The sequence below is a fragment of the Danio rerio genome, chromosome 17 (genome assembly GCF_049306965.1).
Source record: "Danio rerio strain Tuebingen ecotype United States chromosome 17, GRCz12tu, whole genome shotgun sequence".
Classification (NCBI taxonomy): domain Eukaryota; kingdom Metazoa; phylum Chordata; class Actinopteri; order Cypriniformes; family Danionidae; genus Danio; species Danio rerio.
In genome coordinates, this window is record NC_133192.1 from 3,094,308 (window position 1) to 3,114,935 (window position 20,628).

At 33.4% G+C, this 20,628-nt stretch overlaps 1 protein-coding gene and 1 long non-coding RNA gene across 5 annotated transcripts in view; one reads left to right on the forward strand and one right to left on the reverse strand.

Moving 5' to 3' along the window:
* ppp1r14d (protein phosphatase 1 regulatory inhibitor subunit 14D) overlaps positions 1-12,657 on the forward strand; it is a 54,297-nt gene extending 41,640 nt beyond the window's left edge. Inside the window, 3 exon segments of the mRNA NM_001089505.1 lie at positions 10,958-11,038; positions 11,127-11,159; positions 12,208-12,657. Of these exon segments, the coding sequence (NP_001082974.1) occupies positions 10,958-11,038; positions 11,127-11,159; positions 12,208-12,276 (183 nt within the window). The 3' untranslated portion in view covers positions 12,277-12,657.
* Positions 1,913-16,001, reverse strand: LOC141378496 (uncharacterized). Of its 4 annotated transcripts, none has more exons than XR_012393175.1 (5): positions 15,914-16,001; positions 15,666-15,824; positions 13,532-14,414; positions 4,039-4,232; positions 1,913-3,120 (listed from the first exon to the last, which is right to left on the reverse strand). It is a non-coding gene; the product is annotated as an uncharacterized lncRNA (long non-coding RNA). The 4 variants fall into 4 exon arrangements; XR_012393173.1 differs by having other exon boundaries at positions 15,666-15,830; XR_012393174.1 differs by lacking the exon at positions 13,532-14,414 and having other exon boundaries at positions 15,666-15,830.
* Between the last annotated feature and the right edge of the window lie 4,627 nt (positions 16,002-20,628).

Sequence of the window (20,628 nt, forward strand, 5' to 3'; positions counted from 1 at the left end):
TTTGTCTTCATCTTGTGTCTGAATAATGTGCAGGTTAGTGTATACTCCATCAGCTGTTTTAGTTTCTGTTGTGTTTTGACTGTCTCCATCTTGTGTCTGAATAATGTGCAGGTTAGTGTATACTCCATCAGCTGTTTTAGTTTCTGTTGTGTTTTGACTGTCTCCATCTTGTGTCTGAATAATGTGCAGGTTAGTGTATATTCCATCAGCTGTTTTAGTTTCTGTTGTGTTTTGACTGTTTGTCTCCATCTTGTGTCTGAATAATGCGCAGGTTAGTGTATACTCCATCAGCTGTTTTAGTTTCTGTTGTGTTTTGACTGTTTGTCTCCATCTTGTGTCTGAATAATGTGCAGGTTAGTGTATATTCCATCAGCTGTTTTAGTTTTTGTCAGCTTTGTGTTTTTGTCTGTTTGTCTCCATCTTGTGTCTGAATAATGCGCAGGTTAGTGTATACTCCATCAGCTGTTTTAGTTTCTGTTGTGTTTTTGACTGTTTGTCTCCATCTTGTGTCTGAATAATGTGCAGGTTAGTGTATACTCCATCAGCTGTTTTAGTTTCTGTTGTGTTTTTGACTGTTTGGCGCCATCTTGAGTCTGAATAATGTGCAGGATAGTGTATACTCCATCAGCTGTTTTAGTTTCTGTTGTGTTTTTGACTGTTTGTCTCCATCTTGTGTCTGAATAATGTGCAGGTTAGTGTATACTTCATCAGCTGTTTTAGTTTCTGTTGTGTTTTTGACTGTTTGTCTCCATCTTGTGTCTGAATAATGTGCAGGTTAGTGTATACTCCATCAGCTGTTTTAGTTTCTGTTGTGTTTTTGACTGTTTGTCTCCATCTTGTGTCTGAATAATGTGCAGGTTAGTGTATACTCCATCAGCTGTTTTAGTTTCTGTCAGCTTTGTGTTTTTGTCTGTTTGTCTCCATCTTGTGTCTGAATAATGTGCAGGTTAGTGTATACTCCATCAGCTGTTTTAGTTTCTGTTGTGTTTTTGACTGTTTGTCTCCATCTTGTGTCTGAATAATGTGCAGGTTAGTGTATACTCCATCAGCTGTTTTAGTTTCTGTTGTGTTTTGACTGTTTGTCTCCATCTTGTGTCTGAATAATGTGCAGGTTAGTGTATACTCCATCAGCTGTTTTAGTTTCTGTTGTGTTTTTGACTGTTTGTCTCCATCTTGTGTCTGAATAATGTGCAGGTTAGTGTATACTCCATCAGCTGTTTTAGTTTCTGTTGTGTTTTGACTGTTTGTCTCCATCTTGTGTCTGAATAATGTGCAGGTTAGTGTATACTCCATCAGCTGTTTTAGTTTCTGTTGTGTTTTTGACTGTTTGTCTCCATCTTGTGTCTGAATAATGTGCAGGTTAGTGTATACTCCATCAGCTGTTTTAGTTTCTGTTGTGTTTTGACTGTTTGTCTCCATCTTGTGTCTGTATAATGTGCAGGTTAGTGTATACTCCATCAGCTGTTTTAGTTTCTGTCAGCTTTGTGTTGAATTAAAATAATAATAAAGCATTACTACTCTATTTACGACGTGTCTAATTTTAAAACTAGTTTTTGGTGTAAGTGATTGGATACTAGATTGGAATAAACCAATATTGGTTGGTGTAATACATCACAATACTGTTTGGAATAAGCCAGTAAATTTGGGCAAACATCAACGCAGTATAGATAAGAATAAACCAGTAAAGTTTGATACAAGTCATTGGAATACACTGGTCATGTTAATTTGTTAATGAAATTACACAGTATTTAACTGTTATGAATTTTACTGTTAGATAGTTATGCAGTATGTTATTTTAAAGGGCACCTATGGGGAAAAATCTACATTTGAAGCTGTTTGGACAGACATGTGTGTAAGTATAGTGTATAAATTGTCATATTGGGCTGATATAAACACACACAGTCCTTTTTTTCAATTTAACAACATAAAAACGGTGAACCAAATGCAGCGGTTTTCAGACCGACTGCAACTTGACGTAGGAGTGCGATCCCCCCGCCACCAATATTGATTGACAGGCACCATTAACAGGTCTCCGTAGTAACGCACATAATCATATCAATAAGACAGGACGGATCTGTTCAGTTCGCTAGGATCATCATTAATCATCAAATGTGATCAAGAGTGAGTTTTACAAGTTTAAAATGTTTTAAATCAGTGCACGTGTGTAATGAAGTACAACCAGTTACTTCAGCTTTACGTTATCGCCACAGTCGCGTGTCAGAACAATTATAAAAGAAGACGCTTCAATCCCGGTTTGTGGACGCTAAATCAAGTTTAGTTTGTACATTAACATAACAGATATTCACACAGCAGTGGAGGTTAACCAGATCCTGTCACGTTTGGGTGCAAAAAAAAGTGCAAAGCTAAACGTGCGCGCCGTCTCTGTGTTTGTCTGCGCTGTGTGGGTGTCACACCTGTTGCAGTGCCCTAGTTTGGACACTTGAGGGCACTAGTTTGTTTTGTAGTTTCACTTCATTTCCCATAATCCTTTGTATTACTGATTGTGTTATGTTACAGCTGTTTCGTGTTTGTTAATTTAGTGCTGTCTTTATAAACCCTCTTGTTCTCTGTTTTAGTTGCCTTAGGATTTAGTTGGTTCCTCACGTCTGGTATGTTAGTCTGGTTATCTAGCTTTTTGTATTACGATTATTCTTGGATTCCTGTTTGTGTTCGTTTTTGTTAGCACTTGTTAGCACTCCTACCCTGTCCTTGTATTTACCCGTTTTTGGATTTTTGCCAGTTGCTTCGTCTGGTCATCTAGTTTTTGTATCTTGCTTCTAGTTCTGTGCAAGATTTAGAAACCTTTGTCTCTTGGAAATCTCTGTCTTTTTGGATACCTTTGTCTTTTTGTTAATAAATTGCTGCACTTGGATTTTTGTGTGATTCTTCCCCCATTCGTGACAGTGGGTGTGTGTCTGCGGTGTGTGTGTGTGACCTTTGTTACGACATTGTGTGTGACTCATGGTTGCAACTACACAAAAACAAACGCATCAAATACTTATTGGTAAAGTTCTTACTGTAGTATTTCTCACAAACGATGCAAGAGATAGTGAGGCAGCCGAGGGCGGCGTTTGCAGCACGCTGACAGGCACATGGGAACGGTGGGCGGGGAGGACTAGCCTTAAAGGCGCAGAACAAAAAAAAGAGCGACAAGCTTTTACCATCTATAAAACAGACACTTCAGACAGCTAATATAAATAATCTGATGGGTGTTTTGAGCTGAAACTTTACAGACACATTCTGGGGACACAAAAGACTTAAATTAAATCTGAAAAAGGGGTAACCTAAGTGCCCTTTAAAGTTGCACTAAGAAGTAAAACATATAAAAATTCAATACTTTAAATACATATACAGAAAATAAATGGGGCTGTATATGTAAATACAGTATTTTGCTGTAAATGATTTACGATAACTCACTGGTGATCCGCTGCCAGTAAGTAACTGTAGATTCTACAGGAAATTGTTAACATTGTATAGACAGGGATAAACCAATTTATTTAAAGTGGGCCTACTGTGCCCATTTTAACAAGATGTAAAAAAAAAATAAGCCCCCGACGTCTCTAAAGTGTGTGTATGTAAAGTTTCAGCTCAAAATAGCACACAAATAATGTTTTATAACTCTCTGAAACTGACCCTTTATTGACCCGTTTTGGTGACTGTCACTTTAAATTCAAATAAGATTGGGATGTTTTCTAAAGAGGGCGGAGCTACAAATGCCTGTGCGTCAGCATAGTTTCAGACTCAAAACAGGACTAACATCCTAAGCTAATGAGGGAGAGACGGTCACTAGTGGGCGGGGCTTTCCCCCTCTGATGACACGTACAAAGGGAGAATGTCAATCAAAGTGTTTCTGCACACTGTTTGCCATTAGAGGCTGGAAATATTGACACACTGCCAACACGACTGTTTAAATCCGCTATAGCAGTGATCTTTGCATAATAGATGCCCTTTAATTCATCAGAATAAAGACATTGTAATGGAATAAACACATAAATTGTGCTTTAATAATGTGCTTTACTGTAGTTTTCTGTGGTTTACCGTGGTGTGTTTGGGTGTGCCGCTGTGTTCCTCCTGGTTTTGGTGATGCTGTGAATATTTCATGGCCTGACGGAAGGGTTTCACTCAGGTTCTCTTCCGTGTGGAAGCCTGAAACGGTCCGCCCACTCTGCATAATTCATGAGCGCCTGTAATTTATGCGTGACCTCACAGGCTCCTGTAGTCTTTCTGGGCAGCTTGACACACACACACACACACACACACACACACACACACACACACTAGACATTTATTAACATTATAGCTGTTGAGTAACTGAAGTTAAAAAACTGATTGGTGAGTGTGTGTTGGTGTGTTTGTGCAGTTGCTGGAGTGCTGCAGTGGGGTTTACTTTTAAGTGTGCAAAACAACATGCACATTTAGAAGGATAAATCATGCTAATATTAAATCCAGTCATTTATTTATTGAGATGCACTGAATTTATTCCCTTTCACAATGTAAAATGTGTCTTGCATTGGACTATTTTATACAATTGTAAATAATAGATGTCAGTTTTATATATTATATTATGTGAAAACAACAACAACAGTGTTCTGAAAGTCAAATTTATCAAATGTTGGGTGCAACAATGACCAATTTTAAATGTTTAGACCTAAAATACCCCCCTATAGATCCTAAAGATATGATTGCAGTATTTATTCATTCATTTTTCTTTCGACTTAGTCACTTTATTAATCCAGAGTCGCAACAGCGGAATGAACCGCCAACTGTTCTAGCATATGTTTCACACAGCGGATGGCCTTCCAGCTTTAACCCAGTACTGGGAAACACCCATACACACTCATTCACACACACACACACACTTATACACTATGGCCAATTTAGTTGCAAACTCCACACAGAAATGCCAGCTAATCCAGCCGGGACTTAAACCAGCAACCTTCTTGCTGTGAGGCGATAGTGCTAACCACTGAGTTAGTGTCGCCATTGCCTTATTACAATTGCAAAGGGCTCTATTTTAACAATCTAGGCGCAAAGTCTAAAGCGCATGGTGCAAAAGCATTAGGAGCATGCCTGAATACACTTTAGCTATTTTAAAGATGGAAAAGTACGCTCTGCGCCCCGGCGCATGGTCTAACAGGGTTGTGCTTATTCTCTTAATGAGTTATGGCTGTGTTTCGAGAATAAACCAATCAGAGTGTCATCTCACATTCCCTTTAGGACATCCCCTTTAGAGTTGTGTCGCATTACCTGTTTAATTAGAGAATAAAGAACGAGCCTCCTCCACTCAGCCTCTTTACTTTCTTTTTACTTTTACTCTACTACTTTTTACTTTACTTTTACTCTTTACTTTTACTCTTTACTTTACTCCTTTACTTTTACTCCTTACTTTACTCCTTTACTTTTACTCTTTACTTTACTCCTTTACTTCACTTTTACTCTTCACTTTTATTCTTTACTTTACTCCTTTACTTTACTTTTACTCTTTACTTTTACTCTTTCCTTTACTCCTTTACTTTACTTTTACTCTTTAGTTACTCCTTTAATTTACTTTTACTCTTTCCTTTACTCCTTTACTTTACTTTTACTCTTTAGTTACTCCTTTAATTTACTTTTACTCTTCACTTTACTCCTTTACTTTACTTTTACTCTTTAGTTACTCCTTTAATTTACTTTTACTCTTTACTTTTACTCTTTACTTTACTTTTACTCTTTACTTTTACTCTTTACTTTACTCCTTTACTTTTACTCTTTATTTTTACTCTTCACTTTACTCCTTTACTTTACTTTTACTCTTTACTTTACTTTTACTCTTTATTTACTCCTTTAATTTACTTTTACTCTTTACTTTACTCCTTTACTTTACTTTTACTCTTTAGTTACTCCTTTAATTTAGTTTTACTCTTTACTTTTACTCTTCACTTTACTCCTTTACTTTACTTTTACTCTTTACTTTACTCCTTTACTTTACTTTTACTCTTTACTTTTACTCTTTAGTTACTCCTTTAATTTACTTTTACTCTTTACTTTTACTCTTTACTTTACTCCTTTACTTTACTTTTACTCTTTACTTTTACTCTTTCCTTTACTCCTTTACTTTACTTTTACTCTTTAGTTACTCCTTTAATTTACTTTTACTCTTTCCTTTACTCCTTTACTTTACTTTTACTCTTTAGTTACTCCTTTAATTTACTTTTACTCTTCACTTTACTCCTTTACTTTACTTTTACTCTTTAGTTACTCCTTTAATTTACTTTTACTCTTTACTTTTACTCTTTACTTTACTTTTACTCTTTACTTTTACTCTTTACTTTACTCCTTTACTTTTACTCTTTATTTTTACTCTTCACTTTACTCCTTTACTTTACTTTTACTCTTTACTTTACTTTTACTCTTTATTTACTCCTTTAATTTACTTTTACTCTTTACTTTACTCCTTTACTTTACTTTTACTCTTTAGTTACTCCTTTAATTTAGTTTTACTCTTTACTTTTACTCTTCACTTTACTCCTTTACTTTACTTTTACTCTTTACTTTACTCCTTTACTTTACTTTTACTCTTTACTTTTACTCTTTAGTTACTCCTTTAATTTACTTTTACTCTTTACTTTTACTCTTCACTTTACTCCTTTACTTTACTTTTACTCTTTACTTTTACTCTTTACTTTACTTTTACTCTTTACTTTTACTCTTTACTCCTTTACTTTACTTTTACTCTTTACTTTTACTCTTCACTTTACTCCTTTACTTTACGTTTACCCTTTACTTTACTTTTACTCTTTATTTACTCCTTTAATTTACTTTTACTCTTTACTTTTACTCTTCACTTTACTCCTTTACTTTACTCCTTTACTTTACTTTTACTCTTTACTTTACTTTTACTCTTTACTTTTACTCTTTACTTTACTCCTTTACTTTTACTCTTTACTTTTACTCTTTACTTTACTCCTTTACTTTTACTCTTTAATTTTACTCTTTACTTTACTCCTTTACTTTACTTTTACTCTTTACTTTTACTCTTTTTGTTTTACTCTTTACTTTACTTCTTTACTTTACTTTTACTCTTTACTTTACTCCTTTACTTTACTTTTACTCTTTACTTTACTCCTTTACTTTACTTTTACTCTTTACTTTACTCCTTTACTTTTACTCTTTACTTTTACTCTTTACTTTACTCCTTTACTTTACTTTTACTCTTTACTTTTACTCTTTACTTTACTTCTTTACTTTACTTTTACTCTTTACTTTACTCCTTTACTTTACTTTTACTCTTTACTTTACTCCTTTACGTTACTTTTACTCTTTACTTTACTCCTTTACTTTTACTCTTTACTTTACTCTTTACTTTACTCCTTTACTTTACTTTTACTCTTTACTTTTACTCTTTACTATCTCCTTTACTTTACTTTTACTCTTTACTTTTACTCTTCACTTTACTCCTTTACTTTACTTTTACTCTTTACTTTTACTCTTTACTTTACTCCTTTACTTTTACTCTTTAGTTACTCCTTTAATTTAGTTTTACTCTTTACTTTTACTCTTTACTTTACTCCTTTACTTTACTTTTACTCTTTACTCTTTTACTTTACTTTACTCCTTTACTTTACTTTTACTCTTTGCGTTACTCCGTTACTTTACTTTTACTCTTTACTTTACTCCTTTACTTTACCTCTTTACTTTTACTCTTTACTTTACTCCTTTACTTTACTTTTACTCCTTTTCTTTACTTTTACTCTTTAGTTACTCCTTTAATTTACTTTTACTCTTCACTTTACTCCTTTACTTTACTTTTACTCTTTACTTTACTTCTTTACTTTACTTTTACTCTTTACTTCACTCCTTTACTTTACTTTTACTCTTTAGTTACTCTTTTAATTTACTTTTACTCTTTACTTTTACTCTTTACTTCACTCCTTTACTTTACTTTTACTCTTTAGTTACTCCTTTAATTTAGTTTTACTCTTTACTTTTACTCTTCACTTTACTCCTTTACTTTACTTTTACTCTTTACTTTTACTCATTACTCCTTTACTTTACTTTTACTCTTTACTTTACTCCTTTACTTTACTTTTACTCTTTACTTTACTCCTTTACTTTACTTTACTTTTACTCTTTACTTTTACTCATTACTCCTTTAATTTACTTTTACTCTTCACTTTACTCCTTTACTTTACTTTTACTCTTTACTTTACTTTTACTCTTTACTTCACTCCTTTACTTTACTTTTACTCTTTAGTTACTCTTTTAATTTACTTTTACTCTTTACTTTTACTCTTTACTTCACTCCTTTACTTTACTTTTACTCTTTACTTTTACTCATTACTCCTTTAATTTACTTTTACTCTTCACTTTACTCCTTTACTTTACTTTTACTCTTTACTTTACTTCTTTACTTTACTTTTACTCTTTACTTCACTCCTTTACTTTACTTTTACTCTTTAGTTACTCTTTTAATTTACTTTTACTCTTTACTTTTACTCTTTACTTCACTCCTTTACTTTACTTTACTTTTACTCTTTAGTTACTCCTTTAATTTACTTTTACTCTTTACTTTTACTCTTCACTTTACTCCTTTACTTTACTTTTACTCTTTACTTTTACTCATTACTCCTTTAATTTACTTTTACTCTTCACTTTACTCCTTTACTTTACTTTTACTCTTTACTTTACTTCTTTACTTTACTTTTACTCTTTACTTCACTCCTTTGCTTTACTTTTACTCTTTAGTTACTCTTTTAATTTACTTTTACTCTTTACTTCACTCCTTTACTTTACTTTTACTCTTTAGTTACTCCTTTAATTTACTTTTACTCTTTACTTTTACTCTTCACTTTACTCCTTTACTTTACTTTTACTCTTTACTTTACTTTTACTCTTTATTTACTCCTTTACTTTACTTTTACCCTTTACTTTTACTCTTTACTTTTCTCCTTTACTTTACTTTTACTCTTTACTTTACTCCTTTACTTTTACTCTTTACTTTTACTCTTTACTTTACTCCTTTACTTTTACTCTTTACTTTTACTCTTCACTTTACTCCTTTACTTTACTTTTACTCTTTACTTTACTTTTACTCTTTACTTTTACTCTTTACTTTACTCTTTTATTTACTTTACTTTTACTCTTTACTTTACTCCTTTACTTTAGTTTTACTCTTTATTTACTCCTTTAATTTACTTTTACTCTTTACTTTACTCCTTTACTTTAATGCACAGTTAACGCGCTCTGCACTAGACTTTATCTGTGCAATCTTTTTCAATTGCTCACGATAGCAATGCTCCAGCAATGCCCCTTAACACTATCTTTCTAGACCAGCACATCCATGAGTCCACAATGTGGCATAAATGGATTTGCTATTTAAACAACATGGCGCATCGGGAAAGTTGCGTTGGTCTGAAAATAGCAACATATCATAGCAAACAAGTCTTGTGTCTTATTGAGCCAGGGTGTATGATATGGCCTAAAAAACTACAAGAAAACGCAATCTTTCTAGTCTCTCTACTTCCAAATTTCTTAAGTTTTAAGTTTGTTTTGTACATGTATTAGTATTTTCTGAATGAGAACACTGAACAACGGAGACATTATTATAGTTTTTCTTTTTAGTTGTTATTTTTTTATTGCTTATGTAATATTTAATTTTTATTCAGGCTACATAACTGTTTCAGACATTTTAAATAAATTTATTAATTATATAAGATATATTCATAATGGATTACTTTTAAACTCTACTTATTTAAAACTTATTTTAAATATTATCTTAAAATTAAATGTATAAACAGCAGAAGTTAGAATTATTGATTAGAATTATTTATAATATATTATTAATAATATATATTATTTATAATTATTAATTAATTATTATTAGAAATAAATATTTGTAAATATTATATCAGATTCAAACACAACTTTAAATAAAATATATTGTATAATTTAATTTATTAATTTTATTGTTACGGGACGTTTCTTTGTATTTACTTTGTGAGTGTGTGTTGAGTAAGGCTGTTGTTGTGTTTGTGCCCAGAGATTTTCCACATTACCGGAGTGTTTCGCGCTGGTTGTCTTTTGAAGCTCTCAGGAAAACCAGGAAGGAAAATCCGATTAGTAACGAATCCACATTAGAGAAACAGCAGCGCCTCACATCCTGTCACACCTCACTCAGTGAAAACACACACTCACACAGACATACACATACACAGATATGCATACACAAACACACACACTCATATACACACATAGAGATACATATACATACACACACAGAGAGACCTATACATACAGACACAAACATATACACAGACACACATGCACACAAACACAGACATATACACATAAACATGCACGCAAACACACAGAGACACAGAGAAACACATATACATAGACACAAACATACACAGACACATACAAATACACACACACACACACACACACACACACATATACATAAACATGCACACATACATACATAAACATGCGCACACACACACACACACACACACACACACACACACACACACACACACACACACACACACACACACACACACCGGCCACTTTATTAGGTAAAAATTAGTACCAGGTTGGACCCCCTTTTGCCTTTAGAACAGCCTTTCAGCAACAGATTCAGCAAGCTACTGGAAATATTCCTCAGAGATTTTGCTCCATATTGACATGATAGCATCACACTATAAACATTAGCGCTCTGTTCCTCTCAGTAGTTTTGAGTGTTTAAGTAAGTGAACGAGTGTTAATGTTGAGTATAACAGTAATTGAGTGAGTGTTAATATCGAGTGTGTAACAGTAAGTGCACTACGTAGTGAGTGTTAGCGTTTGTAGTGTAACAGTAAGCGTACTATGTAGTGAGCGAGTGTTGAGTGTGTAAGAGTAAGCGCCCTATGCAATGAGCAAGTGTTGAGTGAGTCACAGAAAGTGCCCTATGTAGTAAGCGAGTGTTTGTGTGCAGGAGGAGGAGATTCCGGAGCTGGAGATCGACATTGATGAGCTTCTGGAGCTGACAGATGAAGAGCAGAGATCCAGACTGCACGTATGATACGATATAACATCTGATAACATCACACACTAAGCACTATTTCTGAACACACTGATCCTGAACCTGCCCTTCTGTTTTACAGGAGCTTTTACAGGATTGCGGAAAGCCAAAAGAGGTACACAGACACTCTCTCACTCACACACACACACACACACACACACATATAAATAAATATAATTATTATTATTAAACAAAATTTTTTCTAACATTATAGGTAATAATAATAATAATAATAACTACAATGATAATAATAGCATTAATAATAATAATAATAATAATAATAGCAATAATAATATAAAAAAAGAATAATAATAATAACATTATTATTATTATTATTATTAATAACAATAGCAATAATAATACCATTAATATTAATAATAATAATAGCAATAATAATACCATTAATAATAATAATAATAATAACATCAATAAAATTAATAATAATAATAATAGTACTAATAGTTCCATTAATAATAATAATAATAATATTAATAATAATAAAAATAATAACAACATTATTAATAATAAGAATAATCATAACAACATTAATAATAATAGCAATAACAATACCATTAATAATAATAATAATAGCAAAAATAATACCATTAATAATAATAATAATAGCAATAATAATACCATTAATAATATTAATAATAATAATACCATTAATAATAAAAATAATAGCAATAATAATACATCAATAATAATAATAATAATAATATCAATAATAATACCATTAATAATATTAATAATAATAATGCCATTAATAATAAAAATAATAGCAATAATAATACATTAATAATAATAATAATAATAAACATAATAATAATAACATTAATAATAAAAATATTCATAAAAATAGGATTGATAATAATAATAATAATAATAATAATAATAATATTAATAATAATGTATTGGAATAAAAGCTACTGTGTTCATTAATAAAGCATAAGTTACATTATTACACACAAAAATGCATTTACTGCCAGCTTTTCTACAACATTAATTATGAGTCAAATCTGCACTGAAAACACATGCGACTGTGTAAACAAACACCTACATTTGATGATGATGATGTCATTTTTTCATAATATTATAAAAAATATATCATTTTCAACTCTAATATCACACTGAAGCAGGAATGTATCTATGTGTTTATGCAGGATTTCATCAATGGGCTGCTTTATCGGATGAAGGGTTTGCGAAAGATGTCTGGATCTCTGAAGAAATAATGTTAGGTCAAAATCTGGAGTTTTATCAAGATAGCTCCACCCCCCTGACTCCACACCTCAGCTCTAAGCCTCGCCCCTGGACCACACCCACTGGTCCTGCATTGACTTTCATTCACTAAACACACACTAATAATCTCACAGCACAAAATCTCCATTCGCCTACTATGACTTTTTTTTGTGAAATGTACATGTTGTTCCCTATTTATACACACACACACACACACACACACACACACACACACACACACACACACACACACACACACACACACACACACATATATAAATATATATTTGTTCTGACAAGTGTTGTATGTAATAGTTTGTTTCAGAGATTCAGCAGGAGGTAATAAATGAAGAATTCAGGAGATCTTTCTTACATGCGGATGTTGTCTGGGTTTAGATATTAAACGCACAATTATTAATGTGATGTATTTGCATCCCAAGTAAGTAGACATTGTTTTTGTTGAAAATATTCCTGTGCTCATGCATGTTTTTGTTACAAACTTACTTGTAATAAATAAAATGTTAAATAGAATAAAACCAAATAATTAATATAATAATATAATAATAAATATTACACACACACACACACACACACACATACACATATACATATATACATGTATACATATATTTATGTATACATATATTTATATATATATATATATATATATATATATATATATATATATATATATATATATATATATATATATATATATATATATTTATATATATATATATATATATATATATATATATATATATATATATATATATATATATATATATATATTTTATATATATATATATATATATATATTTATATATATATATATATATATATATATATATATATATATATATATATATATATATATATATATATATATATATATATATATATATATATATATATATATATATATTTATTATTATATAATATATATATAATTATATATATATATATATATATTATATGTATATATAAATCATGTGACAACACAAGCAAAATAAATTAAACTGATAAAAAAACAGACAAAACCTTTAATTAAATATACATTTAAATTTTTTATTATTTATATAAAGAGCAAAAAATTTTTAAATAATCTTGTCCTCATGCATTTGTTTTAATTTTAAATATAAATTTTTATAAAATAATACACATAATGTTTTTTTATAATGAATAGGGTTTAACTTAATAATTGAAATGAAATCACAAAATTCTGTCATAATGTAAGCATGCACTCACCGGCCACTTTATTAGGTACACCTTCCTATTACCGGGTTGGACCCCCTTTTGCCTTCAGAACTGCCTTAATCCTTCGTGGTATAGTTCAATAAGCTAAATATTCCTCCGAGATTTTGCTCCATATTGACATGATAGCATCACACAGTCGCTACAGATTTGTCGGCTGCACATCCATGATGCCAATCTCCCGTTCCACCACAAAAGCTGCTCTATTGGATTGAGCTCTGGTGACTGTGGAGGCCATTTGAGCACAGTGAACTCATTGTCATGTTGAAGAAACCAGTCTGAGATGATTCTCGCTTTATGACATGGTGGGTTATCCTGCTGGAAGTAGCCATCAGAAGATGGAGACACTGTGCTCATAAAGAGATGGACATGGTCAGCAGCAATACTCAGGTAGGCTGTGGCGTTGATGCTCAATTGGTACTAATGAGCCCAAAGTGTGCCAAGAAAATCTCCCCCACACCATTACACCACCACCACCAGCCTGAACCGCTGATACAAGGCAGGATGGATCCATGCTTTCATGTTGTTGACGCCAAATTCTGAGCCGAGCATCTGAATGTGTGAGCAGAAATGGAGACTCATCAGAGCAGGCAACGTTTCTCCAATCTTCTATTGTCCAGTTTTGGTGAGTCTGTGTGAATTGTAGCCTCAGTTTCCTGTTCTTAGCTGACAGGAGCGGCACCCGGTGTGCTCTTCTGCTGCTGTAGCCTATCCGCCTCAAGGTTGGACGTGTTGTGTGTTCAGAGATGCTCTTCTGCAGAGCTCGGCTGTAACGAGTGCTTATTTGAGTTACTGTTGCCTTTCTATCAGCTGGAACCAGTCTGGCCATTCTCCTCTGACTTCTGACATCAACAAGGCATTTGCGCCCACAGAACTGCTTATATAAGATCAAAATAAATATTGCAAAAATAAATAAAAACGAATATTTCAATAAAAAAAAAGAAAACTGTTAAATTGGAAAAAAAAACATTAGCTAAAACAACACTCCTGTCCTTAAGCATTTCTTTTTTTTATATAAAAAATATGTACAGTTGAAGTCAGAATTATTTGCCCCCCTGTTTATTTTTCCCCCAGTTTCTGTTTAACGAAGAGATTTTTTCAACACATTTCTAATCATAACAGTTTTAATAACTCATCTCTAATAACTGATTTATTTTATCTTTGCCCTGATGACAGTAAATAATATTAGACTAGATATTCTTCAAGACACTTCTATACAGCTAAAAGTGACATTTAAAGGCTTCACTAGGGTAATTAGGTTAACTAGGCAGGTTAGGATAATTAGGCAAGTTATTGTATAATAATGGTTTGTTCTGTAGACTATTGAAAAAATAGTAATAATTTTGACCTTAAAATATTTTTAAAAAAATTAAAAACTGCTTTTATTCTAGCCGAAATAAAACAAATAAGACTTTCTCCAGAAGAAAAAATATCAGACATACTGTGAACATTTTCTTGCTCTGTTAGACATAATTTGGAAAATATTTAAAAGAAAAAAAAATGAACAGGGGGCTAATAATTTTGGCTTCAACTGTATGTGAGGGCAATATCACACTTGTAGCAGTGCGATGTGGCTGTATATAAGCTCTGCTGGAAGGCGTGCATTGGCTCGAGGTCTCAGGCCCAGTGCCTTAGTGTCGCAGAAGTGCCGATATACAGCCATAGGGCACTGCTACATGTGTGATAATGCCTTTATACAGTTCAATGGCACAATCGTGTATATAAAAAAGAAAATCAAACACCGAGAGTCTAAAACCCCTTTTGTAAGAAGAACTACTTTCCTCCACGATTCATTCACATCTGCAGCTGACGTCAGAACAGTAGAAACCGCTGCTACTTCACCAACGTCACTTAAGCGCTAGTGTTTGAATGATTCTCTATAGCGTAATGTCTAAAGTGATGACAATACAGCTGATTTTACTCACACTTTAAGATTATAAGGCTGAACAGCATAAAATGCCATCAGTCTCCAGAGATTTCCCAGTATTTTCTCTGTGGCAATCGGGAGATCACAATAATAAACCCCAAAAAAGCCAAAGCAAAGCAAACACTAGCAGATTACTATGGTGTAAATGCAGCACTAAAGCATACAAAAGAGAGAGAGAGATTGACTTAGAATGTGACTTACCTGTTGTGTAATGTTTTGTCCAGCTGTAGTTTGAAACGTACACTGAGAAAATGATGGTTTTCACCTCTAAGGACTTATGAGGTCTCTGTCGCCATCTTGTGGTGGAATGTCAACCGTCTTTGCTCTGCTCAATGTGACAGGCTGGTGGACACCGACGCTCTGAATCTCCAAAATTATAAATATTCTGAAATAGGCACTATCCTTATAAATAAACTGCATAGACGTAATTAAAACAACTACATTCTCACCTTAAAAAAAAGCCTCAAAAGTACATGATGTTGTCCAACAGCTGCAATATTTGTCAAACTGTAGTCAGTTTATTGATCTGCTGTCACTCTGTGTGGGCGGAGTAATAAGAGGCTGTATGAGTGCTGCTATTATCAGATTCAAGAATCAGTCAGAACGGTTGTGTAAATATTTATAATTAAAATAAAATACATATATGAAAATATATAAAATTGTCAAAAAAAAATACAATTTACACAAAATTTTAATAAATAAAATAAAATTCTAACAGATTTTTTGTCGGTCATTTGTGTGAGCTGGCAATAAAACAAAGTCCAGCACATGAAGGCAGTGAAATATAAAGCAGATTAAATCACATGAAGCGCTCATAAAAGTAAAGCTGCTGTTGAAGGTTAACTTTTATGTTGCTTTAGCAGGCTTAGTCATTAACTAACAAAGTGTTTTACTCAGCTGCTGTTTTGCTGAAGGTGTGAACAAAAGGCATTGCTTAAAGCAGAGAACAGCACATTTGAAAACAGGTGAAAAGCTGAAAATAAAGCACAATGAATACAATGAATATTATATTTTGTATACATAATATACAAAATATAATAAAATAGCACAACAATGCATTATATATATGAAAACTAACATTTAATTCAAATGAAATAAAATAATAAAATTGTATTTTATTGAAATAAACAAAAATCAAACCTTAAATCAAATTAAATCAAATTAAAACATTACAAAACAAAAAGAAAATTTAATTAATAATTCTGTGTATAATTATAGATTATGTAATTACAATATATTATAAAAAATATATTCATTCATCTTTTTTCAGCTTAGTCCGTTTTTTTAATCAGGGGTCACCACAGCGGAATGAACCGCCAACTATTCCAGCTGCAACCTAGTACTGGGAAACACCCATTAACACACATACACTACGGCCAATTTAGTTAATCAATTCCCCTACAGCACATGTGTTTGGACTGTGGGGGAAACAGCAGCACCCAGAGGAAACCCACGCCAACACGGGGAGAACATGCAAACTCCACACAGAAATGCCAACTGACCCAGCTGGGACTCGAACCAGTGACCTTCTTGCTGTGAGGCCACAGTGCTAACCACTGAGCCAATCTGTATATTATCATTATATATTATATATTTTTTATGTTGTTAAAATAAAAAGCATTGCAAATAAAAAACAATTAAAATAGAACTAAATAATATTGAAAGAAATAAAATAACAAATATATACCATAAGTACAATAAGACAAAAAAAAAGAAAATTAAATGCTAGAGGTGTGAACCTACACTAGTCTCACGGTTCGGTTCGGTTCGGTTACGATTATCATGCCATCGATTCGGTTCAATTCGATATTTCGGTGCATCACGGTGCATTGACGGTGCTTTCCATAAACAGTTTTATATTTTCTTCACAGCAGCATTTCTTGTATTAAAATGTATGAATATATTTATATTTATATACTATTTGTAATACAATTTTGTCATTTAATACAAACAGTCAGATTTATAAACTGTAACTTTAAACAACACGAGCATTTAGCAAATAATATAAACAAATATAAATATCCAGCTCAATTTCTGATTCTTGTCTAGTTCTCTTACACCCCTTTAATTGGTCACACCCTCAACAAAAACGGTTGTGATTGGCTCTTGCGCGCTGCGTTCTTCATAGATGAGTGATGCTGATAAGCGGCAGGCGGCAGCGGCGATCTCACAGCTGATGTATGATAGACACGGTGGAGAAAACTCTGCAGACACGCGCTCGTTTCTGTATGCAAAAGTAATGCTGTAAAACAGCCGAGAGGAGAAGAAAAGCCACCCCAGCAGGTCAAATGGGCCACTGTGTGTGTGTGTGAGAAAGAGAGAGAGAGAGAGAGAAATGGAGTAGGCTACTTTCATTCTCTCGATATCAGTGAAATAGGTGCTTTTATTGTATATGTCAGTGAAAGACTGATCCAGCAAACACACACAGTGAAGTTGTGCACAGTTTATGAGTTTTAAGTAGTTAAAGCGCTGTAAATACTCGCGATTGCCTCTCTCGCGACAGAGCGCATATGAGGTAAATGACGTCAGTAATAGCCGGTTATGATTATTACTGAACCGATACCGAATTGTCCGCGTCTGCATCGCAGTGCACCGAAAAAAACGATTATTTTTGACACCCCTATTAAATGCAATTAAAATAAAAAAAGGGTTAATAATGGCATAAAACAAAATTATGTGATAACATCAAGCGACAACGTCCCGCTCTCCCTCGTCAAGCAAATGTGGAAGTAACTGAAATTACAATTCATGGAAATTCCGCTAGTCCTGGCTCCATATGGGGCAAATTTCTATTGAGCTCACCGTTAAAATGGCTGAGAAATAAAAGTGTTTACAGTCTGGTGCAAAGAACAATTTTGGTGCATGTAACTAATATTAGCCTTCATGACAACTGTAAGGGGGTGAATATTTTTATAACTCATCCGTTTCGTTTATATTAAGTCTGCATAATTAAGGGCGTGGCCACTTGAGTGACAGCAAGGTCTCACTGGTCGCCGTCACTCCACCTCAGCTGATTCCGACTGATTAGCTGCTGAACTCAGCATATTCATCATTTTTTTATGTTGTTTTCTGTGGCTTTACACAGTCAGTTGCCTTTTGGCATTATTTCCTACAATTATCAGATGATATGGCATGCTGTGTGTGCTTAATTGTGCTCACAAACCATTCAAGTGGCCTCCATTTCCCAGGTGAGTGAAATTATATACGTAAATACCATCTCTGTAAATGTATTTGTTTTATTTAAGATCATTCATCATGTATAATGTTCTTTAGAGCTGTAATGCACTCCAGAATCTGACAGATTGATCAGCTGTAGGCTCTAGAAGAGTCATCTGAAGTGTTGTCATGCAGTGCTATGCTGGAGTTCATCAATCTTGCATGTACTAACACAGACTATGGGCTCTATTTTGACGGTCCATGCGCAAAACGCAAAGCGCGGGGCACAAACGATTTCAGGGCATGTCAGAATCCATATTTGCAAATTTAAGGATGGGAAAATCCGCTTTGCGCCGTGGCACATGGTCTAAAAGGGTTGAGTTTATTTTCTTAATGAGTTATAGACCAATTACCATGTTTGTAAACATTCAGGATGCGCATGCAGGGAGGTGGCAGAAAGCAACCGGGAGCCCTAGCATTTACAGCGAGGGAATGACATCAGATGCAGTGCAGAGTTTGTTGTTGTCTTAGAAATAAGATAAATTACTTACATATTATATATATATTATTTACATAATGCTTACAGCATATTATAACAGCTCGTCACCCAGTGGCAGACACAGTGATTCAGCAAAATTAACGTTAAAGTGAGCGGCGTTCATCTGACAGTTCCATTTGCGATAGCACCCACCCAATGAATATTGGATAAGACGAAATGACCAAGCATCCAGCCTGAAATATACAATCGCAATGAAGCTCAGAATGATTGTACAAGAGAGAAGTTAAAGGTCTACAAGTCTTTGGATGCCAACAATGTTGTTCTTTGAGGTCATGTGCAAGAAATATTGCTCCATGATGACCAGATTCAAGAGCTAAACACTGAGATTCTGCCTAGCCAAAGACAAGGAAACAAGACGGAGCTAACGTTATACAAGGCCTGGGTAATTAATCACCAACACGCAAAACAACTGCATGACAGTGAACTGCACCTGTACGGCAGGGTATGTGAACCTACTCATAAAGGTAAAGTTGGTTTTATTTTCGCACATTCAGACTTTCTCCTTAATAATATAAGTTCATAAAAATATTATTTGCAAACTCTAAATAGCGAAATCATATTAGCAGCAGCCAATGACTATCAAAGTACAACACTGTTCACAGTCAAATAAACAGTGCTAATGTTGTTTTCAAGTCACACTTGCAGGTTATTTCAGACCGAATATTCAAAGTCTCGTGGTAAACAATTTAGGGAGTTTGTCACAAGTTGTCACTGAATGAATGTGTGAATAATATAAAACTAAGTTTACCTTAATAAACTTTCACGTTTCATTCTGAGCATTCAGTGTCAGCAGTTTAATTCACCATATGTAACTGTTTTTACTGAAATAATTTCTGAAATCAAAAACGAGTGATGTGTCTGATTCAGCATAGCGCGAGTTTACCTAATATGACATGACAACTGCAGAGTCCAGCATTTCTAATTAGCTCCTCACTTCATTCAGCTCCCATTTAGCCAAAGACGTGTGCAGTCGGTATTAAAGCAGTGTGTGGTGTATGGTAAAAGTTACGTTTTCTATTTTTGGACTCGAATTCGGCATCCTACAGCAAAACACGACATCTTTCCCATTGTAGCCTGTCTGTTTTCTGCAACCGGGGACCCGTGTGACGTCATGTGTGACGTAGGTTGGTAATTGGTCTATAGGTGTGTTTTGAGAATAAACCAATCAGAGTCTCATCTCACATTACCTTTAAGAGCCAGCTGCATCGCGCCATAAGCGCATTCGCTATTTACATGGTGTAAAGTAAGTTCACTTTCGCTTTTGCTCTCGTGGATAGGGAAACCTTTACACACACACACATCAATTAGCCTATAAATAATTAATTTAATTTGTAAAGCGCAAAGATTTGTTTCAAAACTATTGCTAAATTCAGTTCTAATTTCCAGCAAACGAATAAATGAATAATAATAACCAAGTGTGGTCAAACAACTGAGTTATATCCTAATACA